Genomic DNA, 21,641 nt, shown 5'->3' on the forward strand with positions numbered 1-21,641 from the left:
GAGTCCTTTTCTCAAATGCATTTAGATCCCTAGAGATGCAAATCAGCATTAAGTGGTGGCTGTCAAAGCACAGAAGGTTCTGTTCCTGGTTTCAGTTTCTTCAAATATTGATAACCTTTAGGTGACAACAAATGTCTGTGACCAAGCCACTTCTTGTCACTAGAACTGGCCTCTTCCTTGGATAGACTCTCCAAGTGGAACAGTGTTTGTTCACATGCACCACGTGCAGCCAGTTGGGTTGACAGGGTGCCATTGGAGGCACCCAGGAACAACAGTCAGTGGAGAGTTTATGGTGCCCAGCACCTTGAAAGACCACAGAAGATAAAGGCACAAAAATAAAATCATTTTTTAAGTAGTTTTCTGCTCAGAAAAGTACCTGGTCATTTTGTGGATAATACTTTCCTCACTTTTAAAGGCAAAAAAGTGAGTATTTTTCCAGTTCTGTAAAGAACACTCATGTTAATAACACAACTATTAAATACCCTACGCACACTACTATGCTAGAGGACAGACCTGGCCAGAATTCTATTACTCTGATTCTATAACTTCTACCTTGCATCCCTTATCATGAGGTGGGGAATCAACATGAGCACAGAATTTGCCCCTTATGTCCTCACAACACCTTTGTGAGGCAGACAGGTACCATGACATCATCTTCAGGAGAGGAAACTGAGACAAAAAGAGCCTTATCTTCCACTCAGCTTCATCTCCAGGGCTGAATGAAAAGCATCTATGTACCACTGATAAAAATACACCTAGTCAAATACCAATCTTTCCGTAGACTGGACTACTGCTTCAGAAATTACATAAACAGGTGCTACAAAACGCTTTTCTCACAGACCTGAACTCCAGAGTACACAAGACAAATGCCAAGTTTGTCAGCCAGCACAAGACCTTACATCTGGGCCCCTAATTTTTTACAAGGACTTCAACTGGAGCCTTGTCTCCACTCAAAAAATCCAGTTAATAAGGAACATCACAGGCTAATCCAGTAATTTTCACAGTAAGTGTGAAGTCCTGTAAGCCACTGGGCATTTCCAGGCTGGCAGTAACAGAACACTGGTTGGCACGTGAAACCATATCCTGTGGCAGAGAGAGGAAAAGGCTCCTGGCCCTGCCAATGCCCCACTGCAAGAAACACAAATCCAGCCTTAACTCATCATTGCCCAAGACATCATCTGAACCATGACCACCATGGAATGATGTTATCTCATCCCTCAGTAAGGGTGTTATAAGTGCAGTGAGATTTGGGAATGAAAACAAGGCCACTGAAAATGTGTTGGATGCTAACTTGGAAAGATTCCACCACATGGCTGAGGCGCCACTAAAACATAACACAACATAACATGCCCCTTCTGTCACTAGACAAGTGACAACAGGGATTTTCTCTGCACAGATGCTGACTTGCAGATTTAAGTAACAGTTAATGAATTTTCAGCCCCTGCCTGAGTGCAGCGTTCAATGATAATGATTTACAAGTCCATACCAGTAACATGATAGTGCAAATCATTTGATGCAACAGCCTGCCCTCTCTTTATTTACATTTCAACAAATTCTAAATCTTGACCTTGATTGGAGGTATATCGGATCACTCGGTCATACTTATGATCCAGACACATGATCCTTAGGGTTGTGTAATTAAACTGCACTTCTGGCTCCAGCACAGCCAGAATAAATTTGAGCTGGTTCATGCCTGAACCGACGTGTGACTCCCACAAGGCAGCGAAGACCTGACACTTAGCATGACGTGGTGATGGGATTCTGCATATGGCTTCAGGCAACAGGGAGTAATGTTAAGGGTCCTTTCCTTGTTTAACACATGAAGTCTTCACTGCTCATTGGCTAGTTGTGCTGTTTGCCCAGGTTGGGAACGTGTCCAGTTCAAACATAGGTCTTCCCCAGGTGTTGATGGCCAGTGTGACACAGAAGACTCCAATGATGTTCATCACTATTCCAGATCTAACCTGTGAGGACAAAAGTCCAAACCAACAATAGTAACCAAGCACCAGCACAGCAAATTGCAGCAAGGCCTGTTTGCACATACACAAGAAATACACGTGGCCAAATAAGTTACAGAAATAGCCATTGTACACACTGCCCTATGTTCTTGCTTAGATGGAAATACCAGAGAACACACTGTGCAAAGCCTTTGAACACTTTGCTGCATAACTAGTCTAGGAGCTTTAAGGCATATGCAAGTTTCTCCTACTAGTTAAAGAAAAGTTTCTGCCCCCTTCAAGTCTCCAGTTGGAAAACTGAAAATGTTTGAGAACCTGGCACTGTGTGGTCTGGCAGGCAATCAGAGGATTAGAGCCTAGGACAACTGATTGTTACCTCCTGCTTTCAGCTCCAGTGGAAACAAGGCTTCAGCTACACTTGCCAAAGCCCCAGAAGACTGGAAAGCACTAAATGCAGTGCTTCTTAACCCTTCAGCATTTAGGAGACTTACGACTTCCCAGTTTTTAATTTCAATTGGGCTGGGATGTATGTCTGCCAAAACCTGTGGGAAAGGTACTATTACTTCAGAGATGCAAATCTTTCTTGCAGTATTAATGCCACCTAAAGAGGGACATAGGGTGGTAGTTACAGCCCATAAAAGCTTCCTGGGACTTTGGAGATACTCAGCTAAGAAAATTAAAGTCTCACCATATTTCAGGATAAAGGCAATGGAGAACTTCAGATAAGATACCAGGCAATTATGATCTTACCATATCCAAAACACGGATGTGGCCATAGGAAAACACTATTGCATTGGGTGGTGTTGCAACAGGTAGCATGAAGGCAAAGGAAGCACTGAGAGTACCAGGCAGCATAACATACAAAGGATGGATCTTGACAGATGCAGCCTGCAATGAAATGGAGAGAATATCACACTGGAGGAGTTCCAAAAGAAAAGCATAAGCAACACTTCCCAGACCATTGAGACACGTGGGCTCATTTTGTTTCCTGGTATTATATCACCAAAGTAATTTACAAGCATTTTATTCTGAAACACACATGTGCTTAAAGATAACTAGCTGCTCATTTCCTGCCCCACAATACTTAAAAACAATGCTTGATTCTTCTTGTTGCTTGTTCTGCTCTGTGGTATAATTTGTGGTGCTGGTCAAATTTATCCAAAAGTCTCTTCTTTGACCTTGGACCACACTTTTGCCAGAGTAACACAGGGATGGGATTATAATTACTAGGCACGTGGAGTAGCATTCAGACATTAGAGCAACTCTGTGGGACTCAGAACTTAAGTGCCAGTGTAAGTTACTAATAGCTCAGCATCTTGATTGGCATAATTTTGATGAAAAGATCTAGAATAAAGTGGTTGTACTTTCCAAATTAAAGAACAAAGTAACCTATTTCTTCCTTTATGTTACAATTTCAGTTCTGCTCAGAAAAGGCATTAAAACTTACCAGGTTTTCCTCCCTAAGTTTTAAAATTGTTCTGGCTTCCTATGGAAAATCACACATTTCTAACAATCAAGCCTACCACTTCCTGCATGCTAGCATAAAATCTTGAAGATGAAGGAACCATTCAAAGGGATGAATAAAAAGTGCTGGATTTTGGTTTGGTTTGGGTTTTTTGTGTGTGTCTTTTTCCAGTTCTGAGTTGGTGTTTCAAATAAGTCACTGATGTTTGTTGATCTGTATTAAAAAAGTGATTCTCACTTCACTTTCTCCAGGGCCAAGGGACAAGCCTTACAGAGGGCTTGAACTGGCTTCCCTTTCAGTGAAGGTGCCATGGGGTAGGCATCCTGAATTAACTTCTTCCCCCAAGAAGCTGGTTCTCAGGGTGCAGGTATATAAGTAGGGCAGACTGGAGAAAGTCTGCACTCCCACTTGACATATTATGCTACCAACATCACAGCAAACATCAGCTAAAATCACTATCCGTTATGGTATCCTGTCAGATGAACTGTTTAATTACTGGCTTTCAGATTAACACAGGAGCAAGATTCAAAACAATACATATGATATTGCTTTGCCACTAGAGACTGTCAGTTTAACTGACCTTGCAGTTCATAGGATAACAGGATGGAAGTAATCTTACCATGGATGAAAAGACAGGTAGGAAGAGGGTGGCTGTGGCAACATTACTGGTGCATTCAGTAAAGACAGCTATAATAAGTGAAAGTACTGTTGCAATGGCCCAGGGTGGGATAGATCCTAGGGGAGTCATTTGATGACCCAGCCAAGCTGACAGCCCAGAGTTCTGAGAAGAAGAAAAGGCAGTTCTCAGTGAGGCTTACAGCCCCTAGCTCATGAACAGAGAATTCATGTTACTTGTGACATTCCTTCCAAATAATGCTAAATTACTCCTTAATTATATAAACACCATCCAGGAAAGTCTAATGATGTGTCACTGAAATAAATTCAGTGCCAACTAGACATAATACCAAGTCCCACTTTCCTGATTTTGCTGGAACTCAAATACTGGCTCATACTTTGGCTACAAAAATATGGTTTTTGCTAAATAGAAACAATTCTTCCTGTGACTACTGCAAATACTTATAATATCACTTTGAAGTCTCCTGGCATGTTTTTCTAAGATTTCTGAAGATACTGATGCTGTATGAATGTAGAGACAGAGGCAGTGACAGACTCAAACATGTTACAAAACCTTTGACTTGATGGCTTCTAATGCTCCAGAGCTTTAATAATGCATATATGATGTATGCAGATGAATGTACAGCCCTACAGCTTTAATTTGCCCTATGGTTTAAAATTACCTGGCTTAGATCTGAATATGAACTTCCCCAAAGTGTAGCACTATTGATAGCTAAGGCTTGTTTTGATTTTGATGCATCTTATCAGTGATGCAGGAACAATACAGTTCACTTCAAGATTCTTTCCTGTTTTGGGAATCAGCTGCCTTTCATGTGAATTTATGAGCATAGGATTAAGCTATGGTCTTATGTCTGTCATACTGGCAATTAGCATATTGCCTAGCAACAGTCACTGACAAGAAGTTCAAGAAACCCCACTGTACACAACTGTGGGAGATATCTACCTACAATGATTGATTTTCTTCTTGACCACTTCAGTAGTGGTTTGGTTTAAATCTGATTATATATATGCTTTAAATGAATCCCACATGGTTCTGAAAATCTTACAAGTGTATCTGAAATTCTTTTTTTCTAGCCAGGTCTGGGATTGGGATGATAACAGAAATAAGAAAGGCTGCTTTTCCAGTCTGTCCAGCCAGTGAAGATCCCAAACTACTCAGCAGCCTCCAAAAGGTAGAATAAATGGGAGAAACTTGGTCAGAGCACACAAATTCCCAAAAGAGAGGCACATTCACCTCTTCTCCCAGTTCTTGCTAACTTGGATCTGCCTCCAGACTGAACATCTCTGCTGGGTTTGGCTTTGGGTGCATGCCCAGTAATACAGGACTAGATAACAAACCAGAGAACTTTGAGTCAGAGAAAAACAGATGTCAGGACATACTGCACTTGCATCAGCCAAAGCAAAACCTCCTCCCAGCAGCAGCACGATGCTCCAGGGCATCTTCCTCTGAACCACATTCCAGTCTAGCAGTGGGGCTGATAAAAATGGCTTTTTTATATCTGAAGTGAGAAATGAAAAGCAGAACACGTTTTAGGAGAGCGAAGACATTTTTTGTCCTGTTCTCTAAGATACTAGGGAAAGACCCAACAGGCAGATGTGTATTACTGAGAAACCTGCACAGGGTGAGGGTAATGCACATGAGCAGGACAGTGCCCCAGCCTTGCCCATTAAGTGAGAGGTGAGGTACCCTGAAGAACTGCATACAAAACCAGTGTATGTTTCTGCCTTGTTAGCTAGAGCTGGCTAACTGTTTAATCATGTTACAACTCCTCTTTTAAATACCTTCTTCAGTCTGTTCAGGGTCAGACATGCTTGGATTCCAGCCTATGAATTTGGGTTTATTAGCAGGAAGGATAAACAGTAGCAAGGCAATAAACACAGCAGGAGCAGAATCAGTGATATACCTACAGAAGAAAAGAGAATATAGCTTAGAAAATACACATCTTTCTCCCAGAAGATGGATGCCCTCAAGCACTGCACTCACTGCTCTTTGTTAACCTGTTTTGGCCTTGTACATTAGCAAAACGGGTCATTAGTTCATGACTGAGGTCTCTCAGACCTGCCACAACACAAACAGAGAATTACAACAAACTACCTACAATACACATTAACAACAGAGCCATAGATGACAACCTCTCCTGGAGGCAGGGTTCCTTCTCCATGGTGAAGCCAAGATTCAACAGCTGTATCTCAAAGAAAAGTATGTAAAGAAGTGACCTGATAATCCATTTTATGTTCTTAATATGCCCCAGACATTGTGCAAAGAAGCTATTCAAAGCACCAAATCGATTTGCCAGTGAGTTCTAAGCTATTGTTTAGAGGTGATATTACCAACAATTCGAATGACACCACAGGTGATCGGAGCTCATACCAACATGTATATCAGGGTGACTGAGACCAGCATTACAGAATTTTCTCCTCCTTTAAGAGGTTCAGCTTGCTCCATGTCCCAGTCTCCAGCCTTAGCTGCAGCACAAACTGTCAAACAACAGATCAGTTGGTGATCTGACACACAAGCACTCGGATCAGGCCCAGCAAGCACGTGACTTCAGGTAAGATCGGAACAAATGACCCGAAACTCAAAATGACACGTAAGAGAAAGGGAATGTGATTCACAACCAAAAGGGCACAGAATGAAAAAAACAAAACAAACACAAAAAACTTACTTTTCTCCTTCAGGGAAGAGCCTGGCAGCCCAGCCTTTTACAAAGCCTGGATGTCTGGAAAACCACAAAAGAACCAGCAAAACAAACATTAGGAGGACATTGAATTCAGCGTAAGTGATAGGGCCTAATTTCTTCATTTCTGCCTTCAGCACGTTGTATGCAGCTTTTTCTTTAGCAGTCCTCTCTGTCCCACAGCCCCAGCTTTTCTTAAAGCTTTAAGAAAAAGGGAGAAGAAAATACTGTAAGTATTAACATACTAGAGGGATTTAACATTCTTGCCACTCCAAAGCTCTTGCCACTCCTGAGGACAGACACAGACTTCAGCAGAGGTCAGAAACAAAGAAATTACAACAGTTTCTAAGTACTTTATAGGACATGCTAGTTTTCACAGAAGAGTGGGTTCTACTAATTGATGTAAGCCCCTGTCCAATCTGGAGCAACCTGCGATGAAAAACTCAGTTTTGAATCAGGGATAGAAAAACAGATATTCTAGCTCTTCTAGGGTTGAAATACTCAAGATGTCAAATTGAAAAATAAAAAGGCAATTATATCTAAACATTAAGAAAGAATAAAGCTTTTGCCCTAGTGAAACTCCCATGAATACAAAATGTTTTCAGACATCAAATGTTGCTGTGAAATGGAAGTGCTCTCAGCAACAAAATTAATAACTTGTCAGTGCATTTGTTTTATCCAGATTTTTCAGTAGACTGATCTGCGTTAGCAGAGAGGTTTACACAGTATCATATAGTTACTCACTTGAGTCCCATGAAGGAGCACTGTAGCCAAAGCCAAGCTAATACCAACATCAAAATCATATTTGGGAATGCAAACCCAAACCAGGAAGCAAAATTGACAATATCATTATTGTTGGGGTATAACCTGAAATGAAAAATACTTCTTGTGTGAATGCGAAAACATTTAGTAATCTGCTGTCCCTTAAGTATGTGCTAGTGACACTAACACATGTAAATCTAGGACAACCATTACAACTAATCATAAGCAATATCCATAGCCTAACTGAATTGATGGGAAGGCAGCCAGGATTTCAGAGCAGAACTTAAATGATCCTCAGTTTTCCTGTATTTTACTTTAATGCATATAAGAACTCATGTTGACCTTTTATGTCTCAGTAAGACAGGCACTGCTGTGAGATCTCCTGCACAGGTACCTTTTACTTCCAACATGCCTGCTTATTTATCCCAAGGCAGGATGCTCTTTCTTTCTCCCCATTCCTTCTAATAACAGAACAAGAATTGTCCTCCTTGAAATGAGTAACTGCATTTCTACTCACTTCAACAGAAGATGAAGTTGCTAGTTGGCTTGAAAAAATGAAGCCAGTGTTCTACGAACAGCAATTTTTGTTATTCCCTGCAGCCACCAATAATGACTGGAGGAAAAATATCAATAGCCAGTTTCCAGCTGGGTGTTAAAATCAACAGATAATGCGGCAGCTGAGGCTGAAGAACTCCCAACAGAAGGAAGCAATGTTGATGGACTGCTGTGGAGTCTGCAAAATTCCCACTGTAGATTACGTTGCATTTAAATCAATTCCCAAAATCAGTTTAACAAAGTTTTAACTTATACAACAGTATCTGTACAGTTATCCACAGCCACAGCATGGAGGAATAGTCTTATAGGAGAGGCTAAGCTATTTTTAATTCCACTTGGTGTGCTTATGAGAAGACTTAATCATACATTCTTCTCAAGCTCTTCACAGTAGTTCCCCTGCTGATGAGCTGCATTTCAGCTGAAAAAGAGGAGGCAGAAGAGCCAGCATCTCATGATCAACCAGCTAGCTGTTTGCTGACTACCAGCAAGTATTTCCAGTCTCTCAGGAGACCTACAATACCAACACATAGCTGCCTATAAAAGGCTGAAGCAGAGAAATTAGGCCCATCACTCCATACACACTCCTCACTTTCAGTTCATCAACTGGTTATTGCTTATAGCTTGCAACTGAAACTATCATCTGAGACTAGACAGTTGGTCACAGAAACAGTGAAAGAAATTGCAAGGATGACTTACTGATTCATCTGGCCTTTCAGTACCATGTTTGGTCCCGTTCCAGTGAGTGTTGCAGTTCCTCCGATGCTGGCAGCATAGCATACACAGAGTGTCATTCCCTTACATATACGCTTCCTCAAGTTCTTTTCCTCAGAAGCTCTGGGGTCATCAGGGACTTGTCCATTACTTATGACTAGACACAAAGAACACAACTTGCCTCAGGTATGTCCATAAATACTTTGGACTCACGTTCATGAGGGGCTGAAGAGACAAGCTGACAATCTGGGTCTGCGTGACCCAAGGATGCTGTTGTCCACATTGGACATATCTGTAACAACTGTCCGTATCTGCCACTGTTCCTCAGCAGTAATGTCCTGTTCCACAAGAGGCTTACCACCAGTCAGATACTGTAGTCACTGGAGCCATTCCAATACCACAGTAAGAACCCAACTAGCTTTAACAGCTGTGAATATGGGCAGAAAAAAAACACACCCAAAACCAAATTCTTGCCTGACATAACTGGTAAAATTAGTATGTTGTGTCAGTTTACATCAACTGTGAAATTTTGCTGCTGTGTCCTGTGATCTCTGAAGTTAACTGTCTAACCTTGAAGTCTGACTGAACTGATGAAGCAAGATGATGAATTTATGGCAACTACAACCAAGTCAACAATACCAAAGGGTATTTTCAACACACATGTATTTCCTTCACTACATGTTAAAATAAAGTAGTCAGCAAAGCCAAGCAGATCTTTCTAAGTGGACAGAAAATCAGCAAAATTATTGCTGGTCTTAAGCAGAAGTCTGGTTTTGGGTGTCAAGAATCAACATTAAAAAGTGCATTTTCAAATATGGAAACTTATCTTTAATACAACTGTTTGGAAGCTAGGAATGAGCAACCTTACAGAGCACTCTGTGACCAAGCAGCTCTCTTGTGGGCTTCAACATCTTACATAAACGTGGTGTCTGAGCTTTGCACAATCTTAGTACATTCTCTCTTCACAAGTGAGGTAAGAAATGAAGCAATCAAAAAGCAGAGATCATGGTGCTATTTAAATTATGCCCCCAAGCAAATATGGCAGTTAGGAGTCAATCTCACAACAGGGCAATGTCTGGCACACATAACACCCTTTTCTACACTCCGTCTTCCATGGATATGTAAGCCAGAAAATGAGCATGGTGTGTCCCAGCAGAAGGCTTGAGATATAGGACATGGTGTGCCCTGTGAACATTTGCACTTGCTCTTGTAGTGTCACTCAGGGAATCGTAGCAGATCAACTTGCTAATTCAGGGAAATCGCATCTCCATGAAAATCCCCAAGACACAGAAGGAGAAAGAAAGGCACCACAGATCTGATCTTTAATGGTATTTAATAATATAGCTCTCTGTAACAGCACAGCAGAGCAGTGAAATCAGAGAGACTGAGTTTGTGTGCAAAATTCACATCAAGTGAAACCTACTGCAGAACCACAGCATTGACAGAAGGACCTTGTGGAGTCAAGAAACAGATCACACTTTAAAGTGTTCCAAATAGTAGTTTGTCTACTGTGATTCAAATGACACCAGCTCCTCTCTTCCATGTACCTTTTAAAATATCATTTTCTCCTCACCTTCACATACAATCTGGTCAATAAAGAGGTATTTTTTACCTCAGAATGAAAATAGGTTGTGTTTACACAAAATTCTTCAAACATTCCTATGTGGCTTAGAAGCTGAATTCCTACTGATAATCACAAGATTTAGAAAGTGGGATACTGAGGAATTGGATGGTATTTCCCACTGGATATGCTTTTCACTTCCCTGAGCAAGCAGTTAAGTCTAGGGGAACTATGGGAGGATGACCCCAGACTGAAGAACTCAACTATCTGCATGGGATCTAGCACTATGCGTAACTAAATGGCAGCCACCAAAATTGGAAGCCATTTTGTAAAACCTAAATGTCATGCATTTAGGGATTTTCAGTCAGGTTACTGTATTTTTTCCTTGGAAAAGACACAGAAAACTCCTTCTAGGTCAAGGAGCTCTGAGGGTAGCAAGTTCAGTAGAATCAATTCACTGCTGGGTAGGCCCTTACCATGCACTGAAGTGGGATCTGATGTATTCTTTTCCTCCAGCTCAATCACTGTGTTTGTTTGCCCAGGTGCTTGTTCCATCATGGTCACATCATACTCTGTGTTGTCCATTTGATCCAGAACAGCCTGGACAATGGGAACCATCATAGCAGTGGTGGCCGTGTTACTTATCCACATGGATAGGAAGGCAGTGACTATCATAAATCCCAGCATGAGGCTGAAAAGAGAGCAACAGGCACAGGAGAAAGAAGAAATCAGATGATACTAGGCTTTGTAGTCACTTTAATGTAAAGAGTAGAGCTCAGAGAGGGATATGTGTAGCATCCAGGAACACAAAGCAGGACTAGATTCCCTTTTAGGACAGCTCTGCCACCCTCACTGAAGGAATTCCAGAAAGTAATTTAGCTCCTTAGTCTGCACACGATTAAGTCTGTCATTTTGTCTCAGTGGCAAGCATCTAGAATTTAGCCAGATGCTGGTTTTGGCTAAAGCACAGATAAATTCTTCCTGCTGCCAGAATTCACCTCTGAAAACTTTGTACAAGTGCAGCTAAAGATGTTCCCTTCTCTGCTGATTGTTAAACACTGTCCCTAGGTCTCTGCTAAACTGACACAGAGAAGGAAGAAGTAATGTAATAGTCTTACAGTGCAGGTTTCACCCCAACAATCAGCAGGACCCTCAGCGCAATCCTTTTGTGAAGATTCCACTGTTCAACAGAAATTGCAACAATCAGCCCTCCAACAAAGAGCATGTTTGTGTCATTTAGGTACTGCAAACACACCTGGAAGACAGAGAATGTAGGTCAGGGCTCCAAATGTTGCCTCTTGCTGGCTTCCCTAGTACAGTTTGTCTCACAGCCTCTCAAAACCATTTACTGCACCAGGCCCCATCCCAACACTTTTGGAAGGGGCAGCTGCAGCCTCAGAGTGACCTCCAGTTTTCTGAAGTCTTGATCCCTTGTTTAAGTGCTAAGCTGTCTAGTGCAGGGGCTCTTTGTGCACCATGAACCATCTTTATAGATCATTAGGAGTTAAAAACATTCAAAATTACAGCAGTTTCTTCAAACATCATTTGGGGCTTGCAGTATTGTGTGGGTACTAGAAATGCTGAGCTCCAAAATGAGTTTCTCAGTATCTTTATCAACCACACCTGCCCTTAGCAGCTTGTTGGCCAGTAGTGAACCTGGGCTACAGTACCTAAATACAGCCTCTCTCCCTTAGACTAAAGCAGTAACACAAACAGCCAGAACAAGCTTTGGAGGGACACTGTACTTGCTGGCATCATGCTGTCTACCCTGCCAGAAGATTGTCACATGCATTTTGAAATCTCCCAGATAATACCTCAGCACTGCTCTTTCATGAGATGGCTTATGAACACACAAGCTGCTAGCACTAGTGGGATGCTCTACAGCAGGATCCACACACAGAAATGGACCCTCCCCTCTACCACCTCAACCCTTAACGTCTTGGGCAAATGCGTATTTATTTCAGCGTCTTCCCAAACAAGAGCCCTGAACAGTGCTCAAAGTGCTCAAAAACAGAACAGAACTTGCTCAATATTGATGGGGGATCAGAGCAGTGGATATCCCTGTATCAGACCTGGATTGAACAAGTTCCTTACTGATTTAGAGCTCTGAACTCCAAGCAGAGGGAAAAATACCACGGGCATGAGGGAGGTAACAGCCAGCGGGATCACTTCAGTGCACCAGTACACAGCCATGATGATGATGATATATGCACATTTGGCCTCCTGCAACATAAGCACAGAAACATTTAGGCATAGAAAACTACTATTTAAGATAAGAAACACACTGGTAGCTCTTATATGGGGCCTAAACACTCAAGTGCCTGTAGCTTAACAAGTTATGCTAAATAGGTAGGTGACACATGAGGATTTAAACTTTTACTTTCTATCCTTGTCCTGAAGACTCTTGCATAAAAACATCTTTTTGACCAGTGTTTGCTCTAAGGCATCCACACAAAATGTAGGGCATAAGAGGAAGCAGCCTTCCACACCAAGGTAAGGACGCAGTTTGCAGTGTGCACTTACCTCTTGGCAGTTGGGGTAAGCAGATTTCACATCTAGGAGTCAAGAATTTATTTTAATAGTGCTTGTAGATTTTAGTATTTCTATTTTGAATTAATTTCTTTTAAACGAATGGCCAAACTTCCAGTGTGGATAATTAGCCTGTCTAAAATTCACAGGTCTTAGAGGTGTGTCCAGTAACATACCTGATTCTATAAACTGTTATCACTGAATAATTTAAAAGTTCTTAACTTTTTTAAGTAGCTCTTAAACTAAAACTCTTCTACAATTTTGTTTGGTAACTAAGCAAGCTAGATGTATTTCATTACTTTCTTAAATCATACAGTGCTTAGCTACTAGGGTAATTCCTCAGATGAGAAATGCTGTAATGTCTTTTATACCGTTGATCAGAGATTTCTGTAACCTAGTCTGCCCTGGTTTGTATTTTCAAACTTAGGAGAAGCACACATTCATTAGCCAACAGTAAACAGTGTTTTTAAGCTTAACTCAGTGTTTCGTAGTTCAGAATTTGCTCGTATTTAGAGTATTTGTTTATAGAATTTTATTCTAATACAACAAATGGGACTTTATTGCAAAAATAAACAGTATTACAGTGACATTTTAGAATTGCTTTGAGGTGATATTTATAAATAGGGGTGTGTTTTCCTTCATTTTACTGAGAAGCTTAAGAACCAGAAAACAGCCTTTAGAAGTAATTTGATTTCTTTTCTTCAGATTTTCAGGAAATTAAGTACAGCACAAGTTTTGAAAAAATATTTCTTCAGAGACTAAAAAATATCAGACTGATCCTATTTAAGTCTTTTTCCTTAATAAATATGAAGTAAGCTCATGATACAATTTATGCTGTACCACAGTAACTAGTGCTTGAACTGACTGTGGTTAATCTGTTGCTAGTATGAAAGACAGATAAATGATCCTAAGTGAGTAAAACTTCCAATACAGAAGAAACATTGGTTTTGTTTAATGGAGGGTAAATAATTTATGTGAAGTTCAAAAATACAACCACGCTTATAAATTAACTCCAACAACCACAGCCAATTCAAACAACCAAAGATCTGGAATTAAAATTTTTTTTTTTTTTTTATGGTTGGATTCAGTGATCTCAGAGGTCCTTTCCAACTATGACTATTCTGCGGTTATGTGATCTACACCTCTATCTATCTGTGATTTATGGAAACAGTCATAGAATGTTTGTTTGGTGTCTCTGACAGTTGACAGGAAACAGAGTGATCTGCCTTCTCACTGAGAGCTGAAAAAGCAATCACTGATGGAAATGTTACTCTCCCATTGTGAAATCCTGAAATTTCCCAGATTAGACTGATGACACAATATTCCTACAAATACTGGAAAACCAATGACACACTTTTTTTTCTTTTAAATTATGTTTCCTAGTATTGATCCAAGTAGTGCCAACACTTAGGAATTCCTCTTTATATAAAGCACCAGTATTCAACTGAACAGCAGGGGTGATACTACTTAAAACAGGTAAACCAGAAAGGCTGGCTATAAATACACATGACATTTTCCTGTACTTTAAAATACACTGAGAAATACAGTTTGCTCAGAAGAAAGACTGCTTTTAGCATTAAATTAGACTCTAAACCTCTAGTAGGCTAACATACAATAAACTGAGCCTTCACATTTTGCCAAGAAGGCTACAAGACATTAAAGATCAAACTCTTCACTGGGTTATTCCAATTTTAAGCGGGTATAACTCCACTGAAAGCAAAGGAGGTATGCCATTGCCATCACTGGAGTAATATGGATGTGAATTGGAGGACATTGCATTTTAACCCTGTTATGATCACTGCGTAACACAAAACACGCAGCTTCCAACTGCACCACTGATCAAGACTGCCACTCGGCAACACTCCTTAAAGCATCTCAGAGCCTCAGCAGCAGATGACCTGGACAACCCAGAAGTCCTATCCCTCTGCCCACTGCCACCACGACTAGATAATGCAAGAGACACCTCTAAAAGTGCAGGCCAGTTACGCATGCATCTATCTTTGGCCCAAAAATAATTGCATCTAATTTGCAAGCTGGGTTGGGTCTACGGGAGCCCCAAGTCCTGCCAGCACCACAACCCTTGGTATGAACAGAGACCGGCACAGAGCTCCTTCTGCAAGCTCAGCAGCAGCGCCCCGAGATCATCTGGGAGTGAAACGTGCAACGCACGCGCCCAAGATCTGGGACTAAGCAACTAACCGAGCTGCACAGAAGTGCTTCACGGACGACGAGGTGGCAGGGAGGATCTGCTTCAGGGCCCGGCAGGGACGGGGCTCTGCTGGCTCTGGGGGCACAGCAGGTGCTGCGATGCGGGCAGCGCCGCACAGGCTCCCGCAGCAAGGCCCTGCCCCGCCGGGCAGGCGGGCTGGGTGTCCCGCGAGCCCGGAGCGGCTGGCTGGGCAGGAGCCCCTGCGCAGCCCCGGGGGTAGCAGGGTGGGCTCCTGAGGGGCTGCAGGGGCCGACTTGGCGGGCTCTGTTCCCCGCTCTGGCCCCGCAGACACTTACCCGCGTCGGCACAGCGACCGGCAGCGGCAGCAGCAGCAGCGGCGTGAGGAAGAGGATGCCGAAGGACCGGTACCTCAGCAGCGGCCGCAGGCACGTCGGGGCCATCTTCTGCGGGGACAGACGGTCAGGGCGCGAGCAGGAGCGGAGCCCGCCGCTGCCGCCTTAAGTACGGGGCGGCGGGGCCGCGGCGGGAGGGACACGGCGGGGGGCACCACGACCCGCCCGCGCCCTGCGGGGGCCGGTCCCTCCCGCCCCGGCGGGCCCCGTCCCGCCCGCGCCTCGGGGGAGCGAGCGCCGCTCCGGCGCCGGCCCCGCGGGAGCAGCCCTGCAGCACACGGTGCCCCGGCCTTCGCCTGACACCTGGGAGGTTTCCTCAGCTGATCCAGATCTGGTCGGGATCCTCCCGCCCGCTACATCATGTGGAGCCTCATGGCTCCATGGGAAGGAACGTGCGGCGTCTCCCACTTCCCCGCTCCTTGCAGCCGCCTCTGCGCAGACCCTCCGTGAGCAAGGGCAGCTGCTTAATGGTTGTGGGTCCGGCTATCACACCCGTTGTGAGAATGTTCTAAGAAAAATGTCCATGCTCATAGTGCCTAAAGAAAGTTGCCAGTAAGCACAAGAGTCTCAAAATGTGTGTTATCTGCAGGGACCAAAGTGCTGACACACTGCTTCTCTCAGGTGCTGGACCCTCGGGAGGTGCTGATGATGCCAAGAGAGGGGTCATCTCTCACTCATTTACACAGGTGAAGAAGGACTGAGCTCCTTCAGGGAAATGGAGAGTTAAACCCACGGTAGGGGTGGTGTCCCCAAAACAAAGATCTGTGCAGGCATGCATGGCTGTGTTTCACTGTTGATTATTTTGTGAGGGATTGCATGTCTGGGACCTGGGTTAAAAATAACCAAGAAAGGTTAACTTGAAAAGTTGTTTTTAATGCCACTCATTTCAGTGATTTGATCTACAGTGTAGCCACAGAATCAGAAGTGATGACACCACTGAAAGGGTGGCCAGCGTTATCAAAAAGGCAGAAAGGAACAACGGGAGGGACTGCAAACTAGACTGAAGACAAAAAATTTGCTGATATGTTCTGCTTCTGGGATGTCAACAGCCACCTGAAATTGAAGGCAGCATAAATTGTATCTTGACAATTTGATCCTGCAGTCTCTCAGTACAGTCTTACCAAGCAGTTACTCACAGAAATATATTTCAGATTCCACAGCAAGTAAGGAGGGAGATCTAACTACAGCTTGCACTATTTGTCCTCTGCTGACCAGAGGAACTTGAGTGACAGAAGTTCAAAACAAGACACTCCAATGCTACTGTTCTGTTTGTAAAAGCAGTGAATATCCACTAAGGAAAACAGGAGCCAACCGGATCTGTACAGATTCCAAATTTTCAAACCTTTAGCAGCAGTGCCTCTGGGTAACTTACCAACACAGAGGAAACTTCACAGCAGCACAAAGCCTAGCAGAAAGTGGGGAATCAGCCAGAACTTGCATTCCTGTGGACCATCTCCAATGAAAAAATGGTCCCTAGTCAACAAAGAAAAAGGACTGCAAGCACTTAAATATGAAAATGCAAAGAGTTAACTCTAAAAGAGTTGTACTAAGGTTCACTTTGATATACCAGTGCAAATATAATTTGCTTTTTGTTTGAATGAAATGCAGTGCAGAAAACAGAAAATAAAGAGAAAGGCTGTGAACATCTTGATACCTTTAGATACATTTACCTACTCCAAGTAAAACTGCTCTGGCAGGGGGGTTGGACTAGGTCATCTCCAGAGGTCCCTTCCAACCCCTAACATTATGTGATTCTGTGAGAGGGACTAAGCCTGTGAAAAGTGACTTGCTTGCTGTACCTAGGAATGAGAGCAGGGACTCCTCTGGGCAGTTCGATTAGCCAGTCCACACCTCAGTGTCATCTTTTGTCAAATACAGAGAAGGGAATAGATAATTCCTTATTGTGCAGAATTACTGAAAACTTGCCTTCAGTGTGCCATGCAAATTACATTCTATGATATGGAACAAAACAAAAAAGGGATTTATAAAAAAGAACAAGTATCTGAATAATAGAAATCAGATTGAAAGATACTGGAGTACCCTCTTCTGCTGTTCATATGGCAATTGTCAAGCAGAAGGGTGTACCTTTGGGAGGAGAAGGGGAGAGATGTGAGAAACACTGTGTTCCCTATGGTTCTCAGGACAATCTGACTTGGGACAGGGATGAGAAGATGGTGCAGGCCTCCTAAGAGATTACACAGCAGAAAGGCAGGAGCAAAGGAGGAAAGCAGGGAGGTGTCAAGCAGGACCATCAATCACCTGACCTTTAGAGATAAATACCCACTTCCCACTTCTTCCCGTGGAGCTGCCTCATCAATACCACTTGGACTTCTGCACTGAACTGAACCTATAATCGTGAAAGGTAAATTCTGACCCTTGCTCAAACTATCCTGCCAGTGCACGCTTCATATTTAAGATACCTACAGCACTATTGTATAAACAGTTGGTGGTTTACATGTGTCAATTCATGCTCTACTGTAAAAACCAGGAGGCTGCTGAGAAGTTGACTGAATCCAGATGTTAGAACCACATATTCACACATAATTGCAAACAGCAACAAGATGGGCAGAGCAGGAAGAAGAATACTGAGTGAGGACAAGATAGAAGATAAGGAGGTGGATAAGCTGTGCAATGCAGGAGGGAGAGAGAATGACTGGATGAAATGGAGGGAGGAGTTTACAATGCAGGCCATGGCTGGTCCCTGCTCTGTGAGGAATCAGCATGCACCAGCAGCGAAGCAGAGAAGCATGTTCCATTTGGCAAGTCTTCCAGCTGTTCCCTGTCTCACTCACTCTGTGCTTACAACTAAGATACATTTGGCACTGGCTGGATATGAGTGTGCTACAGGAATGGCAGCTCTTTCACATAATTTGCCCAAGAGCTTCCTCTCTACTTCGCCAAGAAGGCAGACAAAACTTTGGCTGCTTGCTTTACAGAACTAGTCTGCCAGCCAGGCAAAAGGAAGCTGCAGAGAGCCCATCATGCTTGCAAAACCTCCAGCAGGAGGAGTTTTAGATGGTTCAAAGAGATCATTCAAACAAAAACCTCACACAGCCTGAAATTCAGCTCATGCTAATTGAGCACTAACTGCAGGCCTTCAAGAAAAAAGAATCCTTTCCTCCAATCAATACTGCTCTGAACACAGCAGAGACCAGAGCCGTATTTACAAATATGTGTGCAAAATGAGTGGTTTCCTGGTCTTTAACTACTGCTTTAAAGACAGTAGGTAAAATTAGCTTTGAGGTCATAGCAGCCTCTGGGCTAAATTTTGACACCGGAACAACTAATAATATGCTGCTTTTGTTCTTTATGGTAGTAAGTTTCAAATCAGTTTACAAAGGAAAGAAAATCTTTGTGTTACAAGGAGACTTAGGGTGTTGCAAAGAAGCTTAGGCATGAATAGTGACATGAAGTGAAATCAGGAGCTGAATCAGGTCTCTTGTAGCTGAATCCCTTTCCCTGGTTATGGGACACCACTGCTCCCATTTGCTCCTCTTCTACCCTAGTAAACACAGATATTTTAAAGCATACCAAGAACCACAGGTATGAGGCAGTAACAAACCAAGACCACCTCATGACTAACTGCCCCTGACCTGTTCTGGCTTGCTCTCCATTACTCTGCTGGTGGCTCTGGGGCTCACTGGAGTTTAACTGGACAGAGAAAGCCGAACATGTTTCTAATGAATTAGTGAGCTGAATATGTTTGATGAAGTTCAGTGAGCACCCGAGCCAGCTCATGAGACTGAGTCACTTATTGTTGGGAATATTAACAGTTGGGACTGAAACAGCTGCAGCTTTCAAGACATCAAATTCATAGATGAGCTTCACAGCGTTGTCAAGCCACACACAGAGTTTTGCAATCTTTGCTTTTGTACTTGAGATACCAGATTCAAACGTGAGCTACTGTAAAGAGCTGCACTACTCAGAAGTGGGACACTGCTGAAGACCACTTAATAAAGGCTGACCTGTATTGTTTGGGTTAGTAGAAAGGGACTAGAAATCTAGTCCTCCAGGAAGGTAGGAATCCTAGGGTCATCAGGCCAGGTGGAAAAAATGGAAAAGAAAGATTTTAGTATAGTTTAAGTCATACCCAATAAGATGCTTTTCTGATACACCGTATTAACTACAAGCCAATGATCCCAGTTACTCCTGTTGATGCTGGATAAGGATTGTCTGTGGCAAGGAGCCTTTGTAGGTAGCAGCTGATTAATTTAATTACAGATATATTTTCCTTCTCTAATTCAAATGCTGTCCCAGTACACAAGTGCAGTTTGCCTGTTTGCAGTTTGCCAGTCCACTTGACCTAGAAAACTGCTATTCCCTCTCTAAAACTCTCCTCACATTCCTTTTAAAATCCTTTCATGTTTTAAGCTCCATGCAACACCCAGAGTTACAAAAGTTTTGACAAAATTATATTAAACTAGGACTGTTAAGACTTATCGTACTTAACACTGAGAAATACAAGAACAACTGACCTGAGACATTCTAGGACTTAGCAGAAAAAGTGTCTTCTACCTGGGCTTTTGAAAATCATATTTAAAAAATAACCAGCTCAGAACTTACCTCTATGTGATGCTTGACTTAAAAAGATGCTTAGAAGAGGTCTTGTACAATAATGTTAGGCACTGGAAGGTTTACACAGAATTCAAATGGATTTATTACCAGTATTCAGAGAAAATAACTGTTTCCTTTCTTTCCGTTTTCTCTCCAATCAGTACTTTCCATCCACTGCCAGTCCACTGTGTTGCTTTAGGAGTATCTTTCAACTAAGTTCCCAGTGGAGCATCTGATATTTTTCCAAGAAAAGCTTTTGAGATGCTGAACGAACAGTTCTTTCTTTACAATCCCTGTGCCCAAGTTTCTACATAAAAGCCCTCATTATGAATTTTGAGTCAGTGGGGTTTTCTCAGTCAGTGTGTGTTGCTGGTCAGGCTTTCCTGACCTGGAATTGGTATTTCCCATATAGTTTCCATGAAGCCCTAAAGCACATTAAAATGCTGTACAGGCTAGTGACTACAGAAGAAAAAAACACTAGAAGAAAATAACATTTAAAAATTTGATTCAGAATTGGCAACTCTGCAACCTCCCTTGTAGCTGCCATCTCATTAACATATTTGTTCAAAGCCTTTTCTCTGCTTCATTACATAATTTGTGACACAAAATCCAGATAAACACTCATTATTTGCAGGTCTAAATAATGGCTTATTTGGCTTACTTTTTCTTTTTTTATTTTTCCTGGAGAAAAACGCGGGACAGAAGTGGCTTGTTTGGATGGAAAACGAGCCACACCAATCTCTGAGTAACATCTGGGACTTCTGTTGTGTACAACATAGAATCATAGAATCATAGAATCATAGAATCATAGAATCATAGGGGTTGGAAGGGACCTCGAAAGATCATCTAGTCCAACCCCCCAATTAGAATACATTATGCAAATACTAGTGAATTATTCTTCCCAACACCTTTGCAAAGTAGAAGCATTGATATCATTGTCTCCACTTTGCAGACTAAGGTCAGCTCATATTTTCAGCCCCTCCTGTGGCTCATTGTTCCGCACCGGACAGGGTCTGTGACACTAGAGAAGAGCTGCTTGCATCAAGCTGCTGTAAGGGATCAGCTTCAATAAATGTTAGTTCTTCCATCAGGAATCCTGAAGATACTGTTATTTGACCTGAAATGAAAATACGGAGTTCGACTCCTTTTCCTCTCTAACTTTCATTTCTTCTGAAGTTCCCCATGTAAGAAGCCAGAGTGTGTGGGACCCGGGGCCTGTGGAGCTTCAGCGCCAACCCCGACAGAGCGGCCCCGGGAGAAACGGCCCGGCCGGCAGCGCAGGCTGCAGGGGTCCCCTTGCGCATCCGCTGGTCTCCGGAGGCGTCCGAAGGCCACAGCAGGGCCTGGGAGTCTGCCAGGGCAAGGCCGAGCAGCCACGTCGCGGCCCTCCCGGGCAGGCAGGGACAGACACAGCCCCGAGGCCTGGGCCCCACGGCCCGCCGGGCCCCGCGCCTGCCGCGGGCTGGAGGCTGAGGACGTGGGGCAGAGAAGGGCTTGGGGCGGGGAGCACTTTCAAAGGCCCATCTAGTCCAACCCTCGTGCCAGGAGCAGGGTCATCTTCAAGCAGAGCAGGCTTCGAACAGCCCCGTCCGCCCCAGAGGCCCCGCGGCTGCCCGCCCTGCCCTGCGCGTGCCGCTGCTCTGGGGAGGAGGAAACGGGGAAACTAACCT

General features: G+C 43.2%; 1 protein-coding gene across 6 annotated transcripts; it reads right to left on the reverse strand.

Moving 5' to 3' along the window:
• Positions 1–1,509: 1,509 nt before the first annotated feature.
• On the reverse strand, positions 1,510–21,562 carry SLC13A5 (solute carrier family 13 member 5). Of its 6 annotated transcripts, none has more exons than XM_051635701.1 (14): positions 19,981–21,562; positions 16,790–16,890; positions 15,361–15,468; positions 12,421–12,549; positions 11,445–11,581; positions 10,803–11,017; positions 8,751–8,922; positions 7,482–7,604; positions 6,726–6,938; positions 5,842–5,963; positions 5,440–5,558; positions 4,043–4,204; positions 2,709–2,846; positions 1,510–1,964 (listed from the first exon to the last, which is right to left on the reverse strand). In XM_051635701.1, the coding sequence occupies exons 3-14, from the start codon at positions 15,463–15,465 to the stop codon at positions 1,836–1,838; spliced, it is 1,764 nt and encodes a 587-aa protein (XP_051491661.1). In that variant the 5' UTR covers positions 15,466–15,468; positions 16,790–16,890; positions 19,981–21,562; the 3' UTR covers positions 1,510–1,835. The 6 variants fall into 6 exon arrangements, with proteins under 6 accessions (XP_051491661.1, XP_051491662.1, XP_051491664.1 ...); XM_051635702.1 differs by lacking the exon at positions 19,981–21,562 and adding an exon at positions 19,383–19,400; XM_051635704.1 differs by lacking the exon at positions 15,361–15,468.
• Positions 21,563–21,641: the final 79 nt, after the last annotated feature.

This window comes from Apus apus, chromosome 18 (assembly GCF_020740795.1).
Source record: "Apus apus isolate bApuApu2 chromosome 18, bApuApu2.pri.cur, whole genome shotgun sequence".
NCBI classification, from domain to species: Eukaryota; Metazoa; Chordata; class Aves; order Apodiformes; family Apodidae; genus Apus; species Apus apus.